The 21,548-nt window shown below is 45.6% G+C and overlaps 1 protein-coding gene across 4 annotated transcripts in view; it reads right to left on the bottom strand.

The window, feature by feature from the left end:
- The window catches only part of RASAL2 (RAS protein activator like 2), a 176,257-nt gene that overhangs the window by 117,640 nt on the left and 37,069 nt on the right, over window positions 1-21,548 (bottom strand). Inside the window, exon 1 of one of the 4 annotated variants that reach the window (XM_069862629.1) lies at window positions 19,688-19,718. The exons of 2 other annotated variants lie outside the window; for them this stretch is intronic. In XM_069862629.1, coding sequence (XP_069718730.1) covers window positions 19,688-19,703 — 16 coding nt within the window. In that variant the 5' untranslated portion in view covers window positions 19,704-19,718. Of the gene's footprint in view, window positions 1-19,419; window positions 19,602-19,687; window positions 19,719-21,548 lie in introns of those variants that run through there. One more of the 4 variants, XM_069862627.1, reaches the window with a different exon arrangement.

Raw genomic sequence — 21,548 nt, 5'->3', positions numbered from 1 at the left:
TCAGAAACAGAACTTCAGAAATAAGTATGAATACATTCGACAGACAACGATGTGGTTCAGCCTACAGGCACAAGCCATAATCGTCAGAGAAAAACGAGAATGTGAGGTAGGTTTCTGGTCAAGCTCTGCAAGCCTCACTTGTACAACTTTCCGCTAGCACATCTACATCTGCTTTTGGTTTGGAAGCACAGAAGGGCAGGAGAGGACAGCAAACGGAGAAAGGCAGCGCAGCAGCTGAAGTCCCCCTGGGATTCGCTTGCTGTGGGTTTCTAGGACATGTTTTAACTCCTGTGGGAACCTAATGACCAAGCTGAGCACTCACCTGAACCATGTTTTGAGACAGCCTTTTGAAAGCACTTAACTACCTTATCAGAGGACTCGGTACTACCAACCGGAATGACTCAACTCAGATAATATGACAGCCGCTGTGTCAACGATTTTCTGAAGCAGGGATTTAGCACAACAGCACTTTGGACACAATGAAACTACAGGCAAGACACTGGCGTTTGCATGAGGACAGAGGTGTTCACCAGGACACTACTCTCATCCTAGTTCTTTTTCACCATCATCCTGTGATCACTGGACTATACAGAAATACCATTTCATCTCTTTCCCAGTGCAGCTTGCCTTACGTCGTCGACGTCCTCAGACCACCCGTTTCAGCAAGGGAAAGCACAGAAGATTAACCGTGTCTCAAGTTACAGCTTAAATCAATGCATAAAACCAGTTACAGGTTAACTTCTACTCAAAGATATTTTTATTGGTGCGGCCAGGGGCTTGACCGCAGTTCAGTACAGAACTATCGTACAGTAAAAGACAAGGTTCAATGAGCACGCAACACGAAGCCCAGTAACATCAAAGTCACAGCTTAGTTTAAGTTTGCACCATACTAAGAAGGGTCTTCAGTTTTGACTTCTGACTTCACTTGTGATTTCACATTACCACTGCTCAGACGAACGCACTTTGTGATCAAAGCAAACAGCTACCCAGCTGCCTTCACTTAGCTGCAATTCCAGCATGCTCTGCAGAGGGTAAAATGGTCTTTCTCAAAATACTTCCAAAAAGGCACACAAGGCTTATGTGTTTATTGACGTAAAATCACTGATACACAAGTTTGCTTAGTCTACGGGTAAGAACATCCTTTTAAATTGCTAGCTCAAAAAACTTTAGCCTGGGCTTTGAGTCAAACTGGACTCTTCCTTAAACACATCATCGGTATCGAAGATACTGCCCAGACAAACCCTTTGTCTATACTGATCCAATGCCACCCAGTGAAAACTGATCTCGCTTGGCTCCAGCGTTTCTTGTGCTCATATAACACGCAAGAAAGTAATTTGTATAAACTTTCTCCCTGATCCGCAGTCCAGTTACTCATGTGCAAACTCGAGCCTGTTCAGAGCAGCAGTTTACCCAAGGAAGCACTCACACGCTCTTGCTGTCACTAAGAAATCAGCTTGCAGCAGTGATTGCTAATATTGGTGACGCAAGATCTCCGACTGCGCAGAGCCACCCACTCAGCTCCCAGCAGGTAAAGCCATTTCAGTGGAAGAAAGGAGCCTGTCAATTAACCTGAGAAAATCTGGAATATTGTCACTAATGCCCCCTGTGTTTAATACCTACTGCATAAAAACGTGATCCTCAGCTGGCACACGTTCCTCAGAAGAAGTTTTTTTGGTACTGTTTGCAATTCATTGTGCCAAATCACTCATTTAGCTTTTTCAGAAAATTACTATTTTCTCCCTAACAATCCAGTCATTTAATCATCCAACTTGACATGTTTAACAGCATATATTTCACCACACTGAGATATTCAAGTAATTTATGCACGAAATGCAGATTGGTTGTGTTGGAATGGAACTGTATTTCAGCTTTAGGATTATATTGGGAAAACAATCTTTAACTTTATAACAACATTTCATGGGAGATGTACACAAGCAGCATTTCATTTTCCCCTAGCAGACGAAGACAATCCTTTGGCAACAGCCTCCTGCGTGGGCAGTCTGCTCCCCACCATTCAGCTTTCCAAAAACCTACCCAGCTCTGCTGCATGAAGCTGCAGAAATTCCTCAGTGTATCTGTTGTTTAATAAAAACTATCAACCAATTTAAATAAAAAGCAACACCAAAAAGCCAAACGCATCATTGCCAAGCAGCTGGGGGGAGAGCCCCTCTCTGATGATAAAAATTAACATTTCGTGCTCACTCTCCCTCTGAAAGCTGTCTAGGGCTTGACTAGAGGCACTACAATGAGTAACATTTTGGTTATTTTTTAGCACAGCTGATAGGGAGAAAAAGATGAATTGAAACCTCCTGTGGCATTATGTTTTTAGAAACTTCCATTTTACATTAGTTTTGGATAGAGCACAAACTTACCAGCTTCTCATTTTCTAAAACATTTGCCAAGACATGGAGGGGGAGGGAGGAAAGAGTAGGAAGTTAAAAAAATAAGCCCCGAGCCCCATACAGCCACTAAAACCCCAGGACAAACCCTGCGCCTTTATTCACCGTGCTCAGGTTTGCAACTGAGTCCTCTCCTCTAAATCATAAGGACAGCAGGTTAAGAAATGCCATTTCCGAGAAGATTCTAGGCTAAGTCCCCAACCAGCATCCATCAAATCAGTTCTTTAACATGCAGAGAAGTAAAACAACTTGCACCCTGGTTTCTCTAGGGAGGATGCAGAAGGGATGCAGGCAGGCAGGGAGCCTTGGTTTTGCAGTCTCTCTCCCCTTACCTCCCTTCCCACAGAATCACAGAATAACCAGGTCGGAAGAGACCCACCGGATCATCGAGTCCAACCGTTCCTATCAAACCTTCAAAACCAGCCCAACGCTTGCCACAGGGGCAGTTCACGGAGGAGTAATCAATGCGTAGGGCAGGTACCATCCCAGATGTCTTCCAATCGACCCCACTTGGCACGAGGCTAAGCAGCACACAAGATGATTGTTCCTTCCCTTTAAATTAAAAACTCCACAAAATACTAAGTTTTGTTTATGCAAGGCTAAGTAATTAATGACCTAACATCCACTTCCCATCTCCTATCGCTGAGATGCATCTGCTTCCCCCCTGCAACGTTTCCTGCAGGTGGATATCACTTCTCCTCGCCGCGGCGCAGACCAGCGCACCTGACTCCCTCCACCGCTTCATATTTCATACACGAAGTTATGCAGAGGATAAATGAAACAGCACCTTAAAAATCATTGCGTTTAGGATTAGAGGGGCTGGAAGAGCAAGGCTTACTGGAGTGTGGAATTGCATGAGTGGAACACAGATAATTCACCGAGCCCAGATCAGAGCTCCCGAGAGCAAAACTGCCACGTGTGTCTCTGCCAGGCTTCGCGCTGGCACGGCGCAGCCGTGACCTGAGAGACAGCTCCCCTCTCCCAGATAAACCAGCAAGGGATGCTGGTTTGGCCATTACTATGCTGAGAATGAAACGCACCTATGAACAAGCTAAATGGTGACACTGGCACATTTAAATGCCAATGCCAGAGAGCACCTCCTTTTCCTGGTCTGAAATTTCCATGCCAAGGCACGCTGCGATAGTCGCGCTGCCATTGCCTTGCGTTTCCAAGCCCTTTACCTTTCCCTGCAGCCAAAGCTGCTGTCACGCAGATGATGCAGCATTTGGGGTTGTCCAATTTCCGAAGGCTGGTACTGAACAACCCTTTGGGATTTCTGCCCTTTAATTCCATGGCAAAACACCTCCTGCAATGTCTCTGTCGATACAAACTCCCCGCTTGAATGTCTCCAGGCTTCATTTTTCCATGCTGTTCCTGTGATCAGCATGAGAAACCGCCACAGCCCTGTCAACTGAGCAGAGCAGGGAGAGATAATATAAATTTATGAGATGCTGGGTTCTGGATGGGTGCCAGGAAAAGTTAGCAAGAAAATCCCATTTCAATACATCGCGAATAAACCTGCGGAACAGCGATGCCAGATTTTAATTTCACTAGCAATCTTCTCGTTGTTGTTGTCGACAAAACACAGCTCGTGCCAAGTTTCAAGGGCCATAAAAACATACGCGTAAAAGCCAGCCAAGCGCGCGGCGGCGGAGCGAGCCCACACACGGCTGCGAGCAACGCCGCCCCGAGCCAGACGAGTCTTTCAGCAACATGCACTGGTGCAAATAAACAAATGCATAACCTGGAGGTAAACACTGGCAATGACTTTGTAGCATGGGAAGTCATAACAGCAAAAAGACCCGTCTGCAGTGAGTGGTGGCTCTTGCCTAAGACGTATGAAGAGATTTCCAGGTTTCCATAAGGCAGACTAGCCCTCCACCTGGCCCAGCTGCTCCCACAGATTTGGCTCCTTCGTGGGCTTCCCACCACGCAGAGCTGTGAACCCACCAGCATGCACAGGGGGTCAAGGTGAGAGGAAATCCCCTGGAGCAACACGTCACCAACTTCACAGAATCATAGAATAACCAGGTTGGAAGAGACCCACCGGATCATTGAGTCCAACCATTCCTATCAAACACTAAACCATGCCCCTTAGCACCTCGTCCACCTGTGCCTTAAACACCTCCAGGGAAGGGGACTCAACCACCTCCCTGGGCAGCCTCTGCCAGTGCCCAATGACCCTTTCTGGGAAGAATTTTTTCCTAATGTCCAGCCTAAATCTCCCCTGGTGGAGCTTGAGGCCATTCCCTCTCGTCCTGTCCCCTGTCACTGGGAAGAAGAGCCCAGCTCCCTCCTCTCCACAACCTCCTTTCAGGTAGTTGTAGAGAGCAATGAGGTCTCCCCTCAGCCTCCTCTTCTCCACGCTAAACACCCCCAGCTCTCTCAGCCGTTCCTCATAAGGCCTGTTCTCCAGCCCCTTCCCCAGCTTTGTTGCTCTTCTCTGGACTCGCTCCAGAGCCTCAACATCCTTCTTGTGGTGAGGGGCCAGAGCTGAACACAGGATTTGAGGAGCGGTCTCACTAGTGCCGAGTCCAGAGGGAGAATAACCTCCCTTCAGCTCCTGAAGACAGACAAGTGCACTGACCGACTGCACCGACGACTTCTGCAAGGCCGTCCTTCAACTGTATAAATAAAGAAACCCAGAGAAGTGGTGGCTGCCTCTTCCCTGGAGGCGTTCAAGGCCAGTTTGGATGAGGCTTTGAGCAGCCTGGTCCAGTGAGAGGTGTCCCTGCCCAGGGCAGGGGGTGGGACTGAATGGGCTTTAAGGTCCCTTCTAACACAAACCATTCTATGATTCCATGATTATAAGTGCTTATCCCCAGCCTGACACCCATTTATTCACAATGACAGGTTGGTCTTGGTGCCATCTGAAATATCACATGGGAGCTACTGATTTAAGTTTTTAATTATGTTTTTTTTCAACAGGCAAAAGTAACTTTCCATCACCTCATTCCTTTTCCTTGAGCTGCATGAGAACTGGCCTAATGCCCACCTCACAACCCCTCCAGGACATTGTATTAATATTGGCAAATTAAAGTGCAACAATTATTGACAATAATTCAGTGACATGTAGGAGTTTAGTATTAAACCTTCATCTAAATGGAGAAATGGATCACAGAGAGGAAGGATGAAACACACCAGTATCTCAAAACGCCAGCAAAAGTTTGCAATTAAACATTTAGCACCAGCTTATAAAGGGGGTCTGTGTAACATTCCGGTTGCTGTAGCAGTAACTACCACATCACATGGAGAAAAGAGTAAAAAAACAACCAAAAAGAAAGAAAAAAGAGATAAGAGAGAGGAAAAAAAGATCAGTTATTAAATTTAAATGACCTTCTAACCTGAGAAGTTCTCTCTCCACACGCTCCCTGTCGGGAACAGTCTTGAATCAGTGCAAATGCCAGAAGTCGGGGACAGTGATGAAGCACTGAAATGAAGATGCACCTTCTGCCAGCCCAAGCCGGCTCGAGCCCAGCACCAGGGCTGGAGCCAATTTCACAACTGGCAACGGCCGAGCCAAAAGATGAAGCAAGGTGACCTGCAGGCACCAAAAGAGCACAAGGCTGGGGGAAAGATAGGAGCACACCCTCTTTATTAAAAAAAGGCTCCGGAGCGAGTCCAGAGAAGAGCAACAAAGCTGGTGAGGGGGCTGGAGAACAGGCCTTATGAGGAGCGGCTGAGAGAGCTGGGGGTGTTTAGCCTGGAGAAGAGGAGGCTGAGGGGAGACCTCATTGCTCTCTCCAACTACCTGAAAGGAGGTTGTGGAGAGGAGAGAGCTGGCCTCTTCTCCCAAGTGACAGGGGACAGGACGAGAGGGAATGGCCTCAAGCTCCGCCAGGGGAGGGTCAGGCTGGACATTAGGAAAAAATTCTTCACAGAAAGGGTCATTGGGCACTGTCAGAGGCTGCCCAGGGAGGGGGTTGAGTCACCTACCCTGGAGGGGTTTAAGGCACGGGTGGACGAGGTGCTGAGGGACATGGTTTAGTGTTTGATAGGAATGGTTGGACTCGATGATCTGGTGGGTGGCTTCCAACCTGGTTATTCTATGATTCTATGATTCTATTTCAACCTTTGAGAAGAGGAAAGGGAGAGGGAGGGAGGGAAGAAAGAGAATTGCAGTCAGAGGCTCTTTAGGGAACAAATTTGTAACCTATGCATACATCTTCTCGCCACGAGACAAAAAGAGCTGGACATCGTGAAAAAGGATTTGCACAAAGTGTGAGTGGTTGCAGTGGGTCCCCTCTGCTAGCATTGCCCTCCCGAGGGCTGCCGTCTGCACCACCAGGCAGGGAGGCTGAAGCCCAGACCTCCCAATAACCGCACACAGCAGTGACTCATGACACAAGCACCTCATTTCTTCTGTGTCTTTCCATTCATTATTTCTGTACCAGAGACTACTTCTCTTTCAAGTTCCAAAATGACTTTGTTTTTGTTCCATTAGGTGCGAATACCAGCTTAAGCAGCTGACAGAACTGCCTGTTTCTGAGGTCAATCGTTTCCAAATTGAGCATGCACAGTCCCATTTGTATGTCTGCGCAAGCGTCACTTGAGCTGACAGCCCCAACCAGCAATCTCTTTAAAAAAAAAAAAAAAAGTCTCAATTATTTCCATTGCAAAAATGGAAATTTTAGCCAAAAGGTTTAACAGGACCAGGAAAAAAACCTCACAAAACAACAAACCCTGAACTGCATGCTCTTGCTTAGAGCAAAATCCTCTCGAGTTGACATTTCTTAAACACTATTTATTTAAACCCCTAGATAGTTTTGCACAAGCCTCTTCGGGGTGCTAAAACCATTGCACCCTCGAAGAAACCAGCTTTCAGAAACAAGCCACTAACTGCCTAGAAGCTAACTGCCCTGCCAGGACCAGTTGCAGCGAAGGCGATGGGACGCAGCAGTTTCAGGAATGATACTTCTATACCATCCTCTCCTGATGTGCAGCTGTACTCCAAAATGTTCCTTGACGAAAACATTCCTCCTCAAGGCCTTCGCGCTTACGAGCAACAGGGAAGATGAACTGTTATTTGCTGGTTTTACCTTGGTCACCCTAGCGCTGTCAGTAACCGCGCTGCGTCCTCACCCGGCGGTGCAGAACTGCTGTGAACAATAAAGCCCAGCTTTGAAATCGTATCTTGAAGTTTCAAACCAACCTGCCAACAAGCCAGAAGTATTTGCTCTAAATATAAAACACGAAGCCACGTTGGGTTTTATAAATACATAAGCAACCACCGAAGCTAGACTAAATTAATGAACACGTGTATTCCAATTCCAATTGATGGGCCGGCACTCATATGGCTTTACTTAGTGACTTATTGTAATCTATGCCTTATAAAAAGGTTTTACACATATGAAACACTCATATACCAGTGAGACATAAAATCGGGATGTAATCAAATCTCCACAGTTTTATGTACAAATCCCTCAGGGCTTCAAGCTGCAAAACCGAACGTGAATCATTGCATCTATTTTCTAATAAAGACCATGTGGCTCAGGAGTCGAGTATGTGAGTTTAAGAGGTCTGCATCATATTTTTGAGGTATTTCCACTTCAAATAAGCAATCCAGTGAAGCAGAGATAAACATGCACACACATCAGTGACCTTGTTTAAACAATGCACCAATTATTGCGATAATTCTGGCTGCCAAATCCAAAAATAGCCTTTAAGGAGAAAACAATGGAGTGTGAGTAGGAGACAGACTTCTCATATTTACTGTTTACCTAATTATCCAAATGAATGTGCAATTTGGCCTCTCTCCCCTTGCCAGGCTGCATGACGACTTTCCCAGCCGGAGCCAAGGGAGCTCTGCCCCTTACTGGAAGCGCAGCGTGATCTGGTGCGTTTGATGCTCCGAGCGCCCCTGGTGCCATTTCAAGGCTTGCATCACGGTTCGGGTATGCGCGTTCTCTGCTTCTCGCCGGCAGCCCCGGCCTGACACCGGGCAGACAGGCACCGCACACTGAATCACGGCCACGGCAACAGGGATTGAGTGACATTTTAAAGTTTTTTTTAAAAATCTTGGGTGCCCAAGCAGGAAGTGGGAGGAGGAGGGGGAATGAGGGAAAAAGGAGGAGGAGAAAGTTCTTTTCTTCAGGGTTATATTTTTAGACTATTAATAGTTTTGTTTTGTCACCGCGCTACAGAAACTAGACCTGTGTGAACTAATGCGGCATTATCCTTTCTAATTTTCGTTAAGCCCGTGCTGCAGTATTAACCTAATCCTCTTACATGGCACATGGCAGGGCATTTGCCCCCCTGCCCTGCCCCGTTTCCACCACGGATCTCCCTGGTGGTAGCAAACGTCCAGCCATACATTCCCCCTTTCCTCAAACTCCGTAGGAACGAGTCGAATCCACCCTTGCCGTGTCGGGAAACAAAATCCGCACACTGAGGACACTGAACCCGAAATCCTTCTGTGTTTTGCAGCTCGCCGCGGTAATGCGATTTGTAACCGCAGCGTAAAGGAAGGAACACCACCGAGGGGCTTTTCCTTCTCGCTAAAAATACTCACAACTTAAACTGGTTTTGCCCTTTGATCTATTGATATTTATAAAGGCAAAGCTTGGTTTTGCCAGGCAGGCTGAGGGGAGAAATCTCTGCGTGCCGTTCCCCACTCTATTTCAGTTCAGCACAGTTACACGTTTATTCTTATCATTTCAAAACAATTTAAAACTACCTTGTGATTTTACCAAGTTTCTCTCCCCAGATGTTATTGCTGGGTCATTGTCAGACTATTTTTTTATTTCCTTTCTCCATGCTTGCACAGCAGAGGCCAAAACCATTTGCAACTTCCCTCCCTGGATGGGAGTCACCATGTGTGGATCAATTATACAGAAATACAATGACTTACAGTAAAGAAATCATTTGGGAAAAAAACATATGGAGCCAAATTTGTTTATAAATATCTTCAAACAGGAGCCTGGAAACGTTCCCTCCAGGCTGGGGACGCACGAGGCAGAAGTGCTGGGGAGTGGCAGGGGAAGAGGCAGACAGAACAAGGATTTTTCTTTGGTCTTAAAGTTTTGTTTTCTTCTTTCCAAAAAAACAAGAAAGGCCAGGAAATCCTCCCAATTCGGCATTCCCAACACCACCGCGTTAGATGAAATACACTGCCTTGGCTTCCTGCTCCCTCCCCAGTTCTCACAAGCAAGGACAGAGCGGGACAATGCCAACGTCAGTTCTCGCAGGAGAAGCTCCACACGTCAACATCACCCAAGCTTGGGGTTATCATCTTTGTTTAGGGTGACAGGCGACTTCTCATCCCACCATAAAGCACCCACATTTTTAACTATGAAAACCCAGATCAGGCCTTAGGGTCAGTAAAGCTCATGCTACATTCTGGGAACGCACTTCTCTTACCACCACCAGCCAGCAATATTTTGAGGTAGAGATGGCTAAAAGAAAGAAAAAGAACCCCAAACCAAATCTCTCCCCAGCTGCAGTCCTGCTGTACGGAGGGCGAGGGAGATGTGAGCACTCAGCTCACAGTGCTCCTGCTCACACCAGATATGGAAAAGGAGGAAAGGTGATAGAGCATATTTAAAAATCTCCTTTCCAACCCATCCCTTGGGCTTCACTTTGGAGTGACTGTGCCCTCTCTTATCCCAATGGCAGAGCGAGGCACAAGTAGCCCCACACTAAAAGGTGTTGATGGCACAGGATTAACACACAATTTTAAGACTCAGGGAGAAGTGGTTTTACCATCATGCAGCTGGCATGATTTCCAGGAACAGAGACCAAAATCACCTAGCTGTATAAATATACACGTAGGACACAAGGACAAATGAAACCAAAACAAACCCGAGTTTCTCCTCCCTGAAACTCTGTCAAGCTATCAAGTCTTCCTTTTATCGTGCTGATTGTCTAAAAAACTGACAGAAGAAAACAGAGTATTAGTCTTGGATAAACTGGAACAGAGAAAAAAAAAAACAAAACAGGGATAAATCAGAGCTTATCTTCTTAAAATATAAACCCCTTGAGGTATATAATTTGCTGCAATTAAATATAAAAAGACAATCCTCAAGATAATCCTTAACAAATCACCTTAAGAGTTTACTAAGTTGTGGTTTGGGGGATTGTTCAATGCATTAAGTGTTTTAAACCGACCTGTCAAGCCTACTTCTGAGCTTTCCACAACTGATGGACGCAGGAGCCAGAACAGAAAGCGTGCAAGGCAGTTTAGTTTCTAGGACCACTGAGACAACTTTTCCAATAAAGAGGTTTAGAATATTTCATTCTTAAAATAGTAAGACATCTCAGGTCTCACCTAGTATCATAACTTCACTGAACTGCACTAGAATGTGATATTTTCCCCTACCAGACTCAGCAACGTCACCATGGGAAGCTGAGTGTCCTGCCATCCAACTGGCTCTTTGACACAGGCTCTCACAGATCAATGAGAAATTCTTGAAACCAAAGTGCCTGGAAAGAGCTGATAATGCTGCAGACATTTACTGCCCTGCAGTAAATACACCATTGCTTTTGGACATCAGACAGGTTTAATTGTTGATATTTGCAATAAACTTTACACATTCTTTAGGTATACAAAGTTATTTTAACAAGCTCTCTTTTGAGTTTCCTTGTCTTTCCTTTCTGGGTCACTAAAGTTCAGATACGGGCTCTGTTTCCGTGCACAGAAGGCATGAGCTCTTTTTTTCTGTATTTCCTTACTTGCTCTGTTCCATACACAGAAAGATGTTCCCAGACCAGCTGAGGAGTGGAACACTCTGTTCCCAGAGCAGATACCATGATTCACTGTCTACTCACAAGACAGGGTATAAGATCGCCCACACTCTCCCCCCAGATCCCAACCATTTTGCAGATTTCCAGTGTGCTTAAATTGAGCGTTTCTTTTTCTCAAGTGAACAAAAATTCACATGTCCTGCCAAATCACTAAACCGCGTTCACATCTTAGACCGTACACTCAATTTAGCACATCCTAGCGATTTGGGTGGAAACTCAGGTATGCAGAGACCAAGTCTGCAAACCTGAAATGGTCACCTTGATGGAGAAGGAGTGTGATTAAGATCATCGAGTCCAGAGACGATTAATTTGATTTTTACTTGTGCATCCTAGAGTGCAGAAATATAAGTAAACCCAAGCAAATCCAAACCTCATTGCTCACACCAGGCTGCTGTTGTCCCCTGCAGAAGCTGTGGCTATGAAGTGGTCTCGTGGGAAGGTTTTGTTGTTCTGAGCTGCTAAAAACCTTTCACTGTGGTGATGGTGGGTTTACAGCTCCACACTTTAAAGCAGCACATACAAAGAGCCTGTAGCAAAGGTGGGAGAACACAAATGCCTCTTAACCTGTCTTCACTGACATCCATCTGCAGTGGAATTTGAGTCTACCAAGAGTCTTCCAGAAATAGCGCAAGACTGATGCAGACATGACTGCAGATCAGTTCCTCATTCAGAATCTTTGTGTCAAATTCACTGGAAAAAACAGCTGGGTTTATTCCCATCCTTCCTTATTCTGCCCTACTGGGTATTTTCAGTCTCTTTTTCCACTCTCTCTCCTCCCTGCTCTTCCCATGTAATAACTATCAAATGCAAACAAGAGAGGGATTAAATCACACAACATTTCTGTTTTATTCACCAAGTTTTACACAGCTGAATAAGTCCATACTACCTCCATTCTGATCCACGGGGATGTGAAGGGACTGCATATCACTCAAGTTAATGGGAGAGTTCACCCACCTGCACCTCTGCTTTCAGTCTATTTTTGAAAGTCCTTCTTATAATCATAGCTCTCAACTATCAAACAAATTAGAGTTCAATAGAATTAACCATGCAAAAAATATCTATTCCAACACTAATTTAAATTTTCTCTTTTCAGCGCTTTTTAAACTTGGCAATGAGAAGAATATTAAAATGAGAACTTTAGCTCCTTAACCATTAAGACCTCCAAATACTGTACTAGAGAGTCAAAGGAATTTCTGAACAAACCAGAAGGCAGCAGTTTCTGAGTAATCCCACCCAACCTGGGGGAGGCAGCGGTTATTCACTGCTCTCACATCTCACATTCTTTTCTTATTATTAAATGCAATATAATTAAATGCAAGGATTCCTAGTAAAATTACTGAAGCCCATTGCCACAAACTGCACTACTGGGAAAACAAAGCAGAACGGAAAACCAACGCAGCAATACAAAAGCGATTCGTGACACACAGCACAATTTCTCAGTAAACAAGGGATAAACGCATATTTAAAGCTCAGAAATTTACAGCCAGGAATACCAGGGGAAATAGGACGGGGAAGGGGAAGGGGACGGGGAAGGGGAAAACATTTATCCATTATCTCAAGATCTTAACTTCAGAGATTCCAGAAGGAGTAAAGCAGCAGCAAAAAAATTCCCCTGCCGCTTCTCTGACACAGATGGGCCCAAGGCTGCCATTACCTGGCCGCAGGAATCCAACGATGGATGTACAGCTCCTGAAATCTGACAGCTAGAATACTGTAATTTAGCCAGGGTAGTTATTTTTGAGCATTTACTCAGGAAAAAAAAAATGTGAATTTAGCCCGGAGAAGAATCAGCTGCTGCCTGTGATTGTCCCAGAAAGAAACTTGTGATGTTGAAAGGTTCATACAGGGACTTCTAAAGCTTTAAAGCTACACATACAAGCAGGAAATTAGTGCTTGTGCTTTTTCTGACTACCTTAATTATAACTTTCAGCCTCAAAGCAACTTTCAGTACATCTGAGCTCAAAGTTTAAATTCATTCTTCGTTCTACTTAGATGGTCATCTAATTTGTTGTCTCCTCTCAGGCCCTACTAAGACTGGAAATCCCATTTCCAAACAAATTCCCTCCCTTACTGCTACCTGATAACAGCTCTCAGGGTTGCAGATTTAATCACGTGAATAAGGACAAGTGAATGCTTTAAGTGTTTACACCAACAGCAATAACCAGTGTTTATTTACACAGTGGCAGTGCCAGAGAGCTGGTTAGCAGAAGGCAAAATAGTTTCATGTCACAGCTGATATCACAGACACCCTCTGCAGATTTTGGATGGATAAACGCAGGGACAGTAAAAAAAACTGATTATGTTCAGCAATTAAGGTAATTTATCACAGATAACAAAACGTTTACAAAACCTTCCTCATTAAGAATCAGTGGCTTTCCTCTGGTACAGCTGAATTCAGTTTGGAATTCATTCCTTGAAAAAATTCTATCCATCACTAAAAAAGCCTGTCCTGAAAGAGTCAGGATATCGACAGCGTGTGATGGAGGGGAATGGATGGATCCCCCAGAACTCCAAAATGCCTTTGACGGAGCATTCTGTTTATTGAACTCCCAAATCAAAACCACGGAGAGTATAAATAGTATTAGAAGCTGGAAAGACCACAGCGTGCAGCTCCTAATTACCTTGTGGAGAATCTAAGGCTGAATCTACCGCAGAGCTAGGAAGAAAAGACTGCCCTACAGAATGGTCACAGAACGGGGCTTGCACTCTGGGAATAAACAAATACCCGATTCTCTCACTTTTACTTCCAGAAAGACAGGTGACTGTGGAACAAGAGAAGTGGCCTTGCTGCAGTCCCCTGGTGATCTACAGTGAAGAGGAGATTCCAAGCGAAGATAAAACAGGAACCAGTTTCTTTTTAACATAAGGTATCTTCAGAGACAATGTTACGTAATTTATTACTAATGACAACTTCTCTTTTTAGAGGTGGAAATGTTTTCGTTCTCGCAAAAAATTACAAAGAAAAGGCACGTTAAGTTCTCAGTAAACAGAAACGGGCACTTACAGACGCTATTAATGATTTTCACGCTGCTCACGTTCCTCTCCCTGCCTGCAGAGGAAACAACACACGTCTCACACAGAATCACCAGGTTGGAAAAGACCCACCGGATCATCAAGTCCAACAGTTCCTATCAAACACTAAACCATGTCCCTCAGCACCTCATCCACCCATGCCTTAAACCCCTCCAGGGAAGGGGACTCAACCCCCTCCCTGGGCAGCCTCTGCCAGTGCCCAATGACCCTTTCTGGGAAGAATTTTTTCCTAATGTTCAGCCTAAATCTCCCAAGGCAGAGCTTGAGGCCATTCCCTCTCGTCCTGTCCCCTGTCACTTGGGAGAAGAGCCCAGCTCCCTCCTCTCCACAACCTCCTTTCAGGGAGTTGTAGAGAGCAATAAGGCCACCCCTCAACCTGCTCCAGGCTAAACACCCCCAGCTCTCTCAGCCGCTCCTCATAAGGCCTGTTCTCCAGCCCCCTCACCAGCTTCGTTGCTCTTCTCTGGACTCGCTCCAGAGCCTCAACATCCTTCTTGTGGTGAGGGGCCCAGAACTGAACACAGGATTCGAGGAGCGGTCTCACCAGGGCTGAGTCCAGAGGGAGAAGAACCTCCCTGGACCTGCTGGCCACGCCGTTTCTGATCCAAGCCAAGATGCCATTGGCCTTCTTGGCCACCTGGGCCACTGCTGGCTCATGTTCAGTCCCTGTCAACCAACACCCCCAGGTCCTTCTTCTCTGGGCATTTTTCCAGCCAGATTTCTCCTAGTCTGTAGCACTGTTCAGGGTTGTTGTGCCCCAAGTGCAGGACCCGGCATTTGGCCTTGTTAAACCTCATGCCATTGGACTCTGCCCAGCGGTCCAGCCTGTCCAGATCCCTTTGGAGCCTCCCGACCCTCCAGCAGATCCACACTTCCACCCAGCTTAGTGTCGTCCGCAAACTTGCTAAGGGTGCACTCGATGCCTTCATCCAGGTCATTGATAAAGACATTGAACAGGGCTGGACCCAGCACTGAGCCCTGGGAACCCCACTTGTCACTGGCCTCCAGCTGGATTTCACACCATTTCCCACCACTCTCTGGGCCCGGCCATCCAACCAGTTTTCCACCCAGGAGAGTGTGCGCCTGTCCAGGCCAGAGGTGACAGTTTCTCAAGCAGAATGCTGGGAGAAACTGTGTCAAAGGCTTTACTGAAGTCCAGGAAGACACATCCACAGCCTTTCCCTAATCCAGCAGCCGAGTCACTCTGTCACAGAAGGTGATCAGGTTAGTTTGGCCAGACCTGCCTTTTGTGAACCCGTGTTGACTGGGCTTGATCACCCAGTTCTCTTGCATGTGCTGTATGATAGCACTCAAGATCACCTGCTCCATGACTTTTCCCAGCACTGAGAGGTCTGTTGTTCCCTGGATACTCCCTGTGACCCTTCTTGTAGATGGGCACAACATCAGCCAGCCTTCAGCCTCCAGTTTCGTGCTTAGCTAGAGGATTGATGAGAAGAATGAATATAGTAGATAATGCCACATTATTTTTAAATAGATTTTTTTCCCCCTAAGAACATTAAAAGACTTTCAGAAGACGGGATTCTGATGGCTCCATGACAGAAGCACTGCTACCAATCCAGACTTGAAATATTTCCAACACCCGTGCCACAAGAGTTGCATCAAGCGCATTGCTTTGTTAGTAAATACATTCTAGAACACATTTGCTTGAACCAGCAGCATCGATGCCACTACACTCACGTGATTAAATCAATACTGAAGCCTCCTGAGCCACGGCGTTCCGATGCGACAGCTCGGCAGCTGCTGCCTTTAAACTCCATACTGTTTCTACTGAACAGGTCCCCAGTGCATCATCCTCAGCAGTCTCGGATGTAAGATATTCCTCATGCTTAAAAAAAACTCTGAGGAAGCAGCTTGACTGCCGTCATTTACCTGCCAAAAGGGCTGCTACTTTTCTGCTATTAGAAAGCTTTTGATGTGACAACCTTAACTCTTATTTAACAGCTTCTTGCATCCACCACTGTCTTGCACAAGCTTCAGATGATACGGCAGCATCGTTTGTAGCGATGCAGCTGAAATAATGGGTGTCATTTCAAACATTAACTAAAAGAAAAGGCAGCATATAGTTAGAAAACAAAGGATACTCCTTAGCCAAGTATTTCTTTATAAGTTTTTGCTACTTTGCTGTTCCTTAATATGTTGGGTTTTCCATACAATTTGTGTTTTTATATTTTATAAGGTAAACAATGACGTTAAAGAACAGCCAGTTTCAGTTGACTTAAATGTCTCTTCAGCTAGGGAACAGGCTCAAGCTAATTTCAGTTTACCTCAAACCAAAACACGATTTGCAGTTCCCCCTGCAGTTGTAGACCAGCAGATGGGCAAATTAAACACTACCTTAAAGGGAACGGGGATCTCTGGAGAGGAGAATCATAGAATCATAGAATAACCAGGTTGGAAGAGACCCACCGGATCATCGAGTCCAACCATTCCTATCAAACACTAAACCATGAGATAAATACTATACCATTTGTTAAGCCAGAAAAAATACCACTTGCTTACTTTGATCTCAACTTTTTATAACTTTTTTGTTTTAAAGATCAAAACCTTGGGATGTGCTGTTTCACCACTGCTTCACGAAGTGTCCACAACCAACCTCAGACACTTATATAAAGGGGTCATTAAGAAAACAACTGTCTCAAAGTAAGTGGAATGTACCTCCTGCTGAAATAGCCTCTGCCCATATCTATCCTTGTACAGAAGGCACCCTCAGAAGTCCCTTCTGAAGACCAGTGCTCTTTAATTTAGTTCATTAATCCTGAAGTCTCCAAAAGCCAGTTGTTCTTGGTGAACCAGATGCCACGATTTTGAACACACAAACCCACGATGACTTTCAGATATCCTGTGAGTAACTCAGACTAAGAACTAAGAATGAATGAAAAGAGGTTTTTTTAATGGCATGAGAAGGGATAAAGAAGAGTGGCAGTCAGACACAGACCCACCGCAAAGCCAAAACACTCAGACTATTTTGCTGCAGACTTTTCTTCTGCCAGACTTACGTGCGATAACACAGAATAACGTGTAGATCTATATTCCTGCTGCTCTCCACACTTTAAACACAGGAAAATAAGCCCTGTAAGTGTCCTTTATGCTTCCTTACAACGTTTCCTTCCTGTGCCATTTCTTTTTCCATCTGAGCACTCCTTGCTGTGTTCCTTTCGCCCACGCACTGGTACGAAGCTCTGGGCAGCAGGCTGGCATTGCAGGACTAAGATCTCAGCATCCAGCCGCCTCAAATGAAGAAGCCAAAGTGGCTTGAAGCATACACTTTCCATGGGGCAGAATGAGTGCTTGTATTTATACACCCCATCCAAACCTTTTTTCACTGGATGCGTTTCCTCTGGGGTCACCCTCCCCTCCTGCCAGCTGCATTACACACCATTCTCTTAGCACCCAGAGCTTCCTAACATCCCGCAGTTATTTAAGAAATGTGTTTAACATACAACCCCACGGCGTAAATAATGAGATTTCAGTCCGAAACAGCCTCTACAGAGATTCTGAAATCACGTTGAAAGCTATCAAGCTGCTGCTTATTGCACATTTCCCTACTGGCTCTTTCCTCCATCAAGGCATTGCGCTTTCAAACAGCAATGGGCTAAAACTTCTCTAAAGAAATCTAGGCAAGGTAAACATAGGCTCTAGTCATTTAATAATTGCTGGACTCCTCTACAAAAAACAAACAAACAAAACCCCAACCTATCTGTTAATTCTCAGACTGCTTTTTTTCTTTTTTTTCCAGTGAAATTTCAACCAAAATGATTTTAACCTCATCTCCAAAACTAGGAAATCTATTTACCTCTTTGGTTTCACTGAGTCGCTTTTTATAGGGACTGGTTGATTTACCCGCTGTCCCAAGTATTTCACAGAGGGATTGCTGAGACCTCCTCCTCAGTTTCCTGCGTGTCACACCACGGCTGTCACACTCATCAAGGAGATGACTCCTTTTCAAGGAGATGACTCCTTTTTGCTAGAGGCAAAATGTTCATGGTTTCTAAGAAGTCCTGACTGAATGAAGACAGAGCAGTGAGTTTGGGCATGAGGGAACGCCAGCTGCCCATAAGATCTCTTTTCCAGCAAAAGCCAAAGCAATCCTTCGAAAATCCTGTCCATAACAAACACAGCCCTGGAAGAGACCTGCAGCAGCAAGTAAGTCAGGAAAAAAAGCCCTTATTTTTCAAGAACAACCTTTCATTAAGGTTTATACATGGATAAAATTGGCACTTGCACAAACTGGAGCACACGCGGCTCCAACTGTGCTCTCCTGTCCTTATCAAACCCTGGAGCAGAGAGAAGCTGCTCTGCCTGGGGAGGGTTGTTCCAGACTCCGATATCTCACCCATCAGTCCTAATTAGCCAGAGTTACTGACGAGCCTTCTGCCCTATTAAAGATTGATTCACTCAGATATGCCGCTGCAAAAATGGTTTCCTGCTGTGGCAGTTTATGATGTTTGCTTTGCAGAACGGCGGCACGAAGAAAGGACGCTTGCACTAGAAAGACACAAGGCTAATAAAATCAATTCCTGAAATGTGAGCTGGCTTCTTAAAAACACTCACCGGGTACGCATATAATCACACGCCATAATTATTCTAATTTGCACAATTAAGAGCTGAATAAACACCATAAATTTAAATTAAGAACCCCAGGCACAGGCTGGTGCTGCCACTGGAATATTTTAAAATCTAAAAAAATATCCAGCACTGCTGCTGAGGATATTTGTAACCCCTGACACACTAGAGCATCTTACTGAAATCAAGTACTTACCACCAAACCAAACAGAATAGAACCAAAGCAATAAAACTGCTTCTTCTACAGCTTATTAGCATTGTTTTCTTCTCAGTCTCATCTCTTGGTACAGACACAACTCACACAACAGTTTATATGCTCTTAAGACGCCTGTCTCCTGCAAGACCCCTGCTCCCCGAGAACCTCCCAAATCAAAAGGCATCCTTCTTATATGACTGGGCAGAAATCCCAGAGCGAGTTGAGGAACGGACTTTAAAAGTGACCGCACTCCATAACTAGCGCGTTCCTCTGATAACCATCTTCCCATGCACAAAGGGTTTGGCTTTTCAGGGTTGCCACCTCGCACTGGCAATGGAAAATGAAAACAACAACTGTACCCAACAGGTCCCTGCCCGCTATACCATGTTTCTCCTCCTAGGCACCTAAAGCAACACCTTCTGATCAGTTATCTTTCCCATCAGGCAAGATGTTTCTCATACTCACCACTCCACGGCTTTGTCTGCACTAGCACCTTCCTCACCAGGCTTGCCATTCTGGAATTTTCACCCGTGTTGTTTAAACCTGCTCAGGACCAAACTAGGTGGAAGAGTTAAAAAAACCTGCTCGCATCCAGTCCCTGCATCTCCGCTGGTCCCTTGGCTTTTTCTCCTGAGGCTGCACAGCGCTTGGATGAACAAGGCTGAAAACACAGACACACACACGTGCACACACACGCACAGGAAGCTTGGAACCAAATCAGTATTAGACGTACCGACTTCCTTCTTCATGCTCCAGTATCTCTGCTGTAAACAAGCACTGCATATTAGCTAAGTGAAGCCGAAAAGTCCAGCAGAGAAGGACAAAAGAAGGGAGTGGCTCCAGCAAGGAATAACTATTTTAAATACACAAACATCTTCCCATCAGATTAAAACCAGCTTTTAAATTAGGCAAATTCTGAAGCCATTGTTGTGACAGAATAACTCAAGACAAACAGGAGACTCTGCTTCCTCCTCTGGAGAGGTCTCCTGGAATTCCAGTATGAAGCGTCCCGTAAGCTTTTCAAGTGCCTGGACAAAACACTTGAGAAACGTTGGTATCGCTCCAGGGACAGATGGCAAAGAAGGGGGAGGCAGGTGCAGAAATAAGCCCCAGGGAGAGGCATCACCAGCTAAAACTGCTGCCCTTTCCAGTGTAGGCGCCATGAACAAGTTGGAGGGGATGCTGAGCTTGTGTCTGGGACAGACCGCGTGGCCAGGGCAACCCTGCCACCGGCTCTTGGGAACAACAGCAGCCTGCAGGAGTGCGTGTGTGCACAGGGATTAGGCAGAAGTCAACTGCATCCTCTCAGATGGTGTTCCATAAACAGCGTGATTGTGTTTTGCAAGATCTCCACCTCATCCCACACAGCTTCAGGCTCCTTTAGTCTTCAACGGGTTTTCTCCACCATCTTGAGGCGTTTAACTCACCGCAGCTCCATCTTCAAACAAACTGGAGAGCACAGCACCAGCGTGCCTGAGACCTGCCACCAAACTATCTTGCACAGAACCAGAAGGCTCTAACATTCGCACACTGCTGGCAACAAACGCCTCTTGATGGATAAGAGAGCAGGTAGGTCAGGCTCTCCTGACCCAAAATGCTCCAGTGGAGCAGCCTGGCTGCTGGAAAATGCAAGTCTTCTCCCCAGCTGCCCATGGTAGGAAAGGCTGAATCCACATGGCTTTGCAGCACTACAAACTTTCCTGTGTCTCTGAAATTATACCCAAGTTACAGTAGTTCCTGGTCTGGGATGTTGGGCAGCCGGTATCTTTATCGAGAATGCTAACGGAATTGTGTCTGACCACTCTGTGGTTCTTCAAACCGAGCCACACGGCGTCCGGAACAAAAGGCTGAGTGAAGAGAAGCTGCCAGCTTGGCAAGACTTCTCCCCACGATGATAAGAAGTGCCTGTCTGAAAAAGCTACCATCTTATGCCTTTTCAGACAGATGTGTGTTATTTATCGTTCTATCAAAGACCACTTATCTCATAAAAGAGCTTTATTACATCTAAGCTGAAACACAGAAAGATCTATGACCATTCAACAAACGTCCTTTTTATTACCATCTTGCAAAGCTGGCTACTAAAAGACCCCCCCCCCCCCCCCGTTTTTATTTAATCTCTTACTACGGCAACAGCAGATTCTACAGTCCATCTCTTCCCCTCCTTTTTTCCACCTTGACTTTCAAGACACCAAAGTCTTATAAAAGTAAAGAAAAATTAAACTGCTGCCATCCCTTAAGACATGTAACGGTGAGATCAAGGGGTTGGGGTAAAGAAAGACAAGAGCTGCTCTTAAATTCAGAGACTTCATAGTAATCTTCTCAGGGTACATGGGACAAGTTTCACAACAACGCTCCACGTACGAGAGAAGTCCAATTACAGAGAAGCAGAGGAGCACAGGGCAGGCTGTGCAAGCCCATCAGCCTTCTGCCAAAGGGCTGTTTCTCCTTGTTCTACCATCCAAGCTTAAAAAGCAACACTTCATTATGGAGGAACCAAACACAGTTTCAAGCCTTCATTTCCATTTGACTAAGGCCTACAGGAAAGTCCGGTAGGGGCTCTTGATTGGGGAGTGCAGGGACAGGACGAGGGGGAA

The sequence above is a fragment of the Phaenicophaeus curvirostris genome, chromosome 8 (genome assembly GCF_032191515.1).
Source record: "Phaenicophaeus curvirostris isolate KB17595 chromosome 8, BPBGC_Pcur_1.0, whole genome shotgun sequence".
Lineage (NCBI taxonomy): Eukaryota > Metazoa > Chordata > Aves > Cuculiformes > Cuculidae > Phaenicophaeus > Phaenicophaeus curvirostris.
The sequence above is the reverse complement of the archived record's forward strand: the minus strand, read 5'-3'. Positions and strand labels throughout refer to the sequence as shown.